The sequence below is a fragment of the Impatiens glandulifera genome, chromosome 1, assembly GCF_907164915.1.
Source record: "Impatiens glandulifera chromosome 1, dImpGla2.1, whole genome shotgun sequence".
Classification (NCBI taxonomy): Eukaryota; Viridiplantae; Streptophyta; class Magnoliopsida; order Ericales; family Balsaminaceae; genus Impatiens; species Impatiens glandulifera.
Genome location: NC_061862.1, coordinates 153,011,136 through 153,019,521, shown reverse-complemented (window position 1 = coordinate 153,019,521; position 8,386 = coordinate 153,011,136). Strand labels below are relative to the sequence as shown.

Here is an 8,386-nt window from a genome sequence, read left to right as displayed (position 1 = left end):
GAAATCAAAAACTACTCATACATAAACCCAAGTGTATTAATAATTAAATAAATCATAATTGTATAAAAGATAATAAAAACCAATAACTTTTAAATTTGTTGAAAATCAATGCTTAGACTCACACCTTTAAGAATGTAATATATAATCGTAATTAGAAAGAAAAAAGATAAACTAGATTGACGGAAAAGAAAAGAGAAGATAATAGATAGACAAAGAAAGATAAAAAATAATATTGATTAATCACGACCTAAAAAGACTAGAAAATATTTTAGTACAAAATATCATATACATAGTGTGAGGTTATATAATATTCTTATAATGGTAAAATAATAATAATAAAAGACAACTAAATAAAATAAAATCAAATAATAATAATAATAATAAATAATGGGACACAACAAAGTTAGCTGATTTGTTTGTACAGGCCTGAAGATTGTTCCTTTACAAATCACTGTTATAAAAAATGGAGGCCCAGCCCAACCCAAGTTACCCAACCACTGCAATTTGTCTAGGTCTACTTTCTCTTTCTCTCTTTTACGCATACTCCATCCATGGATTCTCTTTACAACACATACGTAAAGCTTCTCATTTTCGACCTCCTTTCTCTCTCTCCAACCTCCTCTACCTCAACCGCCTTCTCCCGCAAGGGCAAACTTCTCTCCCGCGCCGAAACCCTAGGAATCGTCACGACTCGAGAGATCAAATCCGGCAAATTCATCAAATTTACCGTCGACGACGGCACCGGCTGTGTTACCTGTGTCCTCTGGCTGAACCATCTAAGCTCCCCTTACTTCTCTCGTCGAAGTCCGTCGGATGTTCAAATCCTGGCCGATATCGCCGCTCGGTTTTCTTCACAGATTCAACTCGGGGAGGTCGCGAGGGTGCGAGGGAGGATCACTTCGTACAAAGGTATGATCCAAATTACAGTTTCGGATGTTTTGATTGAGAAAGATCCGAATATTGAGATACTTCATTGGCTTGATTGTATTAAGTTGGCTCGTAAGTGTTACGATGTTGTTTGATCTTCTTCTTCTTTGACCTAGACTAGATAGTGTATTTATTGCTCTTCTGAGATTATTAATGTCTAACATTTCTCTCTTCTTACATTGTCGCGGCTTTGATTCATTGGTTTTACTGAGCATAATATGTTGGAGTCATCTACCACTCAAATAGACCGCACTTGGGTGGGCATGGTATTCTAGATTATTTTATTTATAATCCTACTATTTATGAAATTATGGGTGCTGCATATATCAATTAGGATCACCACTAGCAAGTTCCCGGTCTAACCAAGGATTTGGAGTGTTTGAAAATTATTAGAATCGGTCAATGCATGCAAGGAAATGGCAGGCTCTTCCACTACATCAAGATGCAATGGACTATCATAAAAAACCGACTCTAGAGTGGGCTCTTGGAAATATGGTAAGACTTCTTAATCATTAGTTGAGACCATGAATAACTTTGATTTACACTTGTTGTTGGGTTCCCATTTTTCACTACAAGTTTAACATAGGCATTTCCTCCTCTTTCATCTATTATAGTCGGTCTATTGTTTTCATGTAGCCTTGATTTATGTTGGAAAGAGACGCATGGGAAGAATGCTTGAGGGGTCGGTAGTCCGGTTGGTGCTTGGTCAGACCGTGTTATATTGGATGGCTTGGGCATCAACTGCGGATCAGCGTGTACAAGTTCCCGCTACTCAACAAGGACCTGTATGTTGCTTCTTGGACTTTAGACATCGACATGGCTTCATTCAAGGTTCCGAGAAACCATAGCCTGATACAATTTGTAATTTCCTCTCTCAAACTTAGACAAGTAGTAGTTTATAACATACTCCCTTAGCATACTATATTGTCTCCTGAAAGCAGAGATCGATTGACGAGCATAACACACTCAACACCCACGCATAGAGAGAGAGGGAGAGAGGGGATGGTTGTTCCTCTCTTGCTCTGGCGAACGGCGAATTGAGTGCAGAGAACGGTGGTGAGGAAATAGCGAGAAGAAACTTCGAATATGCCTAAACCACAGCAGCCGCCGCAGCCGGAAAAGCCAAGAGGTGTCGTCGCCATTGAAGAGAAGGAAGGAGCGATTTGGGAATTTGACCGACATTCACTATTTACAATATATATTTATTATATATAAATATAAAATAATATTATATTTATTCTAAATTAATATAGAATAAATATATAATATACATAGACGTTCTCTCTTCACATTCACACATTTCTCTCCGATCCTCTTCTTCCAAACCTGCAACCGGAAATCAGCCGCAGCCGCCGGAAATCAGCCGCGCCGCCGGAAACGTCTACCCGCCGCCGGGATTGAGGTATTTCAAGTAATCTCTTCTGGTTTTCTAATTTTACCTCCGCCCGCAGCCGCCGCAGCCTAAACCACAGGCAGCCGCCGCAGCCTAACCACAGCAACCGCCGCAGCCGGAAAAGCCGCCGAAACCATCAAACGCGGATCGTTCTTCAAGCCGGAACAAGGTATTTATTATTTTGTAATTAGGGTCTATACTTAGGGTTTTGATACTTAGCTGAGTAATGATATTATTTCAAAATTGATTAGTGTTTGATACTTAGTTGAGTATAGGGTTTAGATATTATTTCAATAATTAGGGTTTGATAGAGTATACTATGATATTATTTTGGATCTATGTTTTTGGATTAACCCTCCTTATACAATTTTTTGGCTCGATTTTCTATTTTCATCATAGTTGAGTTTATTTTAATGTCCGGTAGTAGTGTTGTTTTTTTATGACTTATTTGAATTTTGTTCAGATAAATCTTCCAACCGGAAAACACTTAAATTTTAGATAATTTTCCATAAAAATGGAGAATAGGTCTACTAAGCAGGTAACATAATGTTTTTTTTAATTTGTCGCTTAGGGTTAAAATTTAGATTTAATTTTGTGTTTCTTATTTTAGATTTCTACGCGCAACCACCAAGTCGAATTATCTAAATGGAATGTCGATAACAGAGTTTTGTTAAGACTTAATGAAAACCCGGATGTGAGAACATCCATCATATGCACAATAAATGATGAGAACGGATTTAAACCTGTTTTTTGGCTTTAATACATGTTATTCTTTAAAAGATAACATCTTGTTTTATTATCGAGGTAGTCGTATAGTGCCTACCTTAGAGGATGTTGTCCCAGAATTATGGGCTGTCCGGATTGATGGTGAAGCCGTTACTGGAAAAGACTTTGGAAGAATGGAAACAGAACAATTGTGCAATGAATTTTTAGGGGGATACAGGTATATTTCAGGCCGTAGTGGCACTGAAATATCATGAAAAGGGTTTGAGAGAAACCTGCAGAATATCCCCATGAATTTTGAGGATATTGACATATACGTGCGCAGCCTATGTGTTGCACGTAATAGGATGTCTTGTATGTTCCGTCTATGAATCCTTCTGGTGTTTCATCAATGTTTCTCGGTCCTTTGAGAAACGTTGATGAAATAAAAAATTTGCTTGGGAGCCGCTTTCTTGGCTTCAATCAATGAACCATGTTCGTCATTTGAAGACGAAAATTGATTCCGCTACAACTACAGGAGCTTGTATTCCGTTTTTTATGGTAAGTTAATTTTTATATTTTTTTAAATATAATGTTTATTATTTAAATATACTAACAATTCTTTTTGATATTATTGTTATTGTAGGTGTTTTTGTTTGAACACGTTAATGGGGCTAACAAATGCCTCAATGCGTTTAAACCAAATGCCTTTTGAGCTGCCAATGCAATTTCCCCTGCTTGTATCTTGGTCATCTCTTTTGATTAGTAAGAGCAAGAAACAATCACGGAAGCTGGCCGCTGATACATTTGTTAATCTTTTTCAAATGAGTGAGGTGTGTTTAATCATTGTTTTACTTTTTTCACATTTAAATTTTATTTACTAACAATATATTTTTTTTAACTTCGAATAGATTATACCAAGACCATACGATCGTTTGAATGTTGAGTTTTTACCTCAATATTTAAGATCACAACTCCATATCGCATACACACATACTGTGTTGATATGCTTTGAACAACTGGCGCATCACATGCCGCATATCTTTCCGGAGTTGATGGGATTAAATGAAAATGACATTGGCATTATTCGTACCCTTCCAAAAGCCAAATCCAAGCACCGAAAATCTTCTGAGAAGCCTGACTGGGGTTCAAAGTTTCAAAAGCATGTTGACTTTTGGAATAATAGAACTAGTCATTTAATATGCAGCTATGACAAGCTTATTGGTAAGAGATTAATATAGTATATTTAAATAATAAACATTATATTTAAAAAAATATAAAAATTAACTTACCATAAAAAAACGGAATACAAGCTCCTGTAGTGTAGCGGAATCAATTTTCGTCTTCAAATGACGAACATGGTTCATTGATTGAGCCAAGAAAGCGGCTCCCCAAGCAAAGTTTTTTATTTCATCAACGTTTCTCAAAAGACCGAGAAACATTGATGAAACACCAGAGGGATTCATAGACGGACATACAAGACATCCTATTACGTGCAACACATAGGCGCGCACGTATATGTCAATATCCTCAAAATTCATGGGGATATTCTGCAGGTTTTCTCTCAACCCCTTTAATGATATTTCAGTGCCACTACGGCCTGAAATATACCTGTTATCCCCTAAAAATTCATTGCACAATTGTTCTGTTTCCATTCTTCCAAAGTCTTTTCCAGTAACGGCTTCACCATCAATCCGAAGCCCCATAATTCTGACAACATCCTCTAAGGTAGGCACTATACGCTACCTCCGATAATAAAACAATGTTCTTCTAAAGAATAACATTGTATTAAAGCCAAAAACAGGTTTAAATCCGTTCTCATCATATTGTGCATATGATGGATGTTCTCAAATCCGGTTTCATTAAGTCTTAACAAAACTCTGTTATCGACATTCCATTTAGATAATTCGACTGGGTGGTTGCGCGTAGAAATCTAAAATAAGAAACACAAAATTAAAATCTAAATTTAACCTAAGCGACAAATTAAAAAAAACAATTATGTTACCTGCTTAGTAGACCTATTCTCCATTTTTATGGAAAATTATCTAAAATTTAAGTGTTTTCCGATTGGAAGATTATCTGAACAAAATTCAAATAAGTCATAAAAAAACAACACTACTACCGGACATTAAAATAAATTCAACTATGATGAAAATAGAAAATCGAGCAAAAAATTGTATAAGGAGGGTTAATCCAAAAACATAGATCCAAAATAATATCATAGTATACTCTATCAAACCCTAATTATTGAAATAATATCTAAACCCTATACTCAACTAAGTATCAAACACTAATCAATTTTGTATCAAAACCCTAAGTATCAGACCCTAATTACAAAATAATAAATACCTCTGTTCCGGCTTGAAGAACGATCCGCGTTTGATGGTTTCCGGCGGCTTTTCCGGCTGCGGCGGCTGCTGTGGTTTAGGCTGCGGCGGCTGCTGTGGTTTAGGCTGCGGCGGCTGCGGGCGGAAGGTAAAATTAGAAAAACCAGAAGAGATTAATTGAAATACCTCAATCCGGCGGCGGGTAGGCGATTTCCGGCGGCTGCGCTGATTTACGGCTGGCTGCGGCTGATATCCGGTTGCAGATTGGAAGAAGAGGATCCGGAGAGAAATGTGTGAATGTGAAGAGAGAACGTCTATGTATATTATATATTTATTCTATATTAATTTATAGAATAAATATAATATTAATTTTATATTTATATAAATAAATATATATTGTAAATAGTGAATGTCGGTCAAATTCCCAAATCGCTCCTTCCTTCTCTTCAATGGCGACGACACCTCTTGGCTTTTCGGCTGCGACGGCTGCTGTGGTTTAGGCATATTCGAAGTTCTTCTCGCTATTCCTTCCACCACCGTTCTCTGCACTCAATTCGTCGGTTCGCCAGAGCAAGAGAGGAACAACCATCCCCTCTCTCCCTCTCTCTATGCGTGGGTGTTGAGTGTGTTTATGCCTTATTATATTCCTCCGCCCAGCTAATGTATATTCTCGTTCTGCAAGTCGTGTCACTTCGAGGCACAGAAGTTCCAGGTTCTGACTGCCATGACTAACCGTGATGACAGGATGTCCGCAGGTACTACATAGATGACACCTTTTCGCAGCTGCCCTTTCACTCTTTCGTAGTGCTGTTGTTGTTGCTGTTGCTGTCCAGATTTGGACAAGTGAGGGCATGCCATTTCGATAGTAACCTTCACCACGGATCACTAAAACTATCTTTGTGGCCTTGGAATTGAAGAATGGGGCTGTCATCGATCCTTGGTGATGTGGCAAAGGATACACCAATGTTCAGTTCGCGCAAGTCTTTGTTGTCATCGGCAGCAAACCTCAAACAATTGTCCATATTGGTTTTGATTTAGATTGAGAGGCATAAGCCTTCTCGAACAGATTGAACGGGACCCTTTGATTCGCCTCCGAATGGCCAGATTCCACCACCTGACTCGTGCTGTGACATGGCTTTAATCTGCTGTTCAGAAGCTTTCACGATCACTCCTTGGGTTCTGTTTTTCAAACAGCCTCTGGATTTTCTCCCTCTTTACGTTGAAAGCAGATTCGAGCAATTCAGGACTGAAAACGTTGAAAAGGATTCGGGATCTTTACCTCCGGGACCGGTGAATGACTCGTAATAGCCTGGGGTTGAGACGGGCTGGTACAGCTTGACCACAACGAGTTTCTGGTTTCTAGCTCTGTTTATCATGTAGACTGTTGTACCGGACGGGATTCGGATGATATCTCCCCTCTTTAGATTGAAAACTCTCCTTTTTGTCCTCACGAACCAAGCTTATAGTTGCTTTACCCTCGGCCACGAAGAAGAGGCCGTCGGCATCAGTATGGTATGGAGCTATGAAAGTGCTGGGATTCGCTTCGAGGATGGAGACGCGTTGGTTGACGAGGCCGACGAGTAGCTTTGACCTTTCTGCAAAGTTTTGAAGAAGCCTAACTCTGCCATGCTCGGTCTCGAACTTGGTCTGAAAGTGTTGATCTTCGAACACGTATGGATTCCTCTCCCTCTTTTCTCCTCTTCTCCTTCCTCTTCCTCTCCTCGCTGAGTCGGGTTCTCATGTTTGCTCCCGGCCTCTTTCCTCCTCTGCTTATCGCACCGGATTATGGCACGGTTCTATGTCTCTCCCCTCCTTACTTTTGCACTGTTCGATACACTCCTTGTACCTATATATTGAAACAATTACAATTAGAATTATGATTAGAGATCTGTCTCTGTATCTATCAGACAACATGCAGATATTATGATCAAAATCAGAGAGTACCTTTTTTCGGGTTCCCTTGTGGGATGAATTACATTAAACTCTTCTGCATCGCTGCTGCCGCCGGCATGTTTCTTTTCCTGTCGCTTGTAATCCTCCCAGCACTGGTCTCTGCAATCATGACGTGTTGATCAGTTTTTTCTCTCGCATGTTTGACGACACTCGCTCAGCTTCTCCGCTGGGCTTTTCTGTTTCCCCCACAACAAGTCATCATGGCTACTACCACCATGTTTGTGTCTGCTGTAATCTTCACATTGGCTTACACACCGTTCCTTCTGCTTCTGGTCAAAACCCCTTTGGTATTGGCACTTCTCTCTGCACTGCTACAGCTCAGGGTCTTCCTTGGCTATAGCTAGACTAGCTAGCGCCAGGAAGATGAAGAAGAAACAAAGGGGGATAGCCTTGATTTAGATGTCATTGGCATTTTATCGAACAGGTAGTGGGTGGGTGATGAATGATTAAGAGTGAATGAAGCTCTCTTATTTATACATAAGTAAAGGATAGGGATGAAATAGTACACGTAAGGGTTGATGCATGTAGAAGAACAGGTGTCATCATGCATGTAAATTAAGGAACGATCGCCGCGTATTGAGGGTGACAAACAAGAAAACAAAAAATGTTATAATAATATGAAAAATGATATATTATACCAAAAATAGCGACTCGCACAGCGAAAGAAACATTCCTGTTATACAAAAGGGACAGGACTGTTATACAATAGGAATCTTGAGTTGGCGAAGTCCCTTTTATATAACTGTAAAGGTCCTTTTGTATATTGGCTGTGCGAGTCGGGATTTCAAAATAAAAATAGATATCATTTCTCTAATAATATGTATGTACAGTGACATTAGAAAACGCAAATAGATAATCATAAAAATTGAAGCAAAAATAAATAAGAAAGAGAGGATATGTCTGTCTTTTCTGCACGCCGGATTATTTTGTCTGGTTTGTACTTGGTTCGGTGGATCATTTTATTAGTTAAGGCTTGTTTGAGTAGTAAATTTATATGAAGGATAGTAATGACCTACACTTTAAAAAGTTATTTTAAGTAAATATCGAATGCATTATCTTTGTTTTCTTAGAAATCACTCCTAAA

At 38.8% G+C, this 8,386-nt stretch overlaps 1 protein-coding gene across 1 annotated transcript; it reads left to right on the top strand.

The window, feature by feature from the left end:
- The first annotated feature begins 503 nt into the window (after positions 1-503).
- Positions 504-1,088, top strand: LOC124915925 (CST complex subunit STN1-like). Its single transcript, XM_047456675.1, has one exon. The coding sequence runs from the start codon at positions 552-554 to the stop codon at positions 1,020-1,022; it is 471 nt and encodes a 156-aa protein (XP_047312631.1). The 5' UTR covers positions 504-551; the 3' UTR covers positions 1,023-1,088.
- The last annotated feature ends 7,298 nt before the right edge of the window (positions 1,089-8,386 follow it).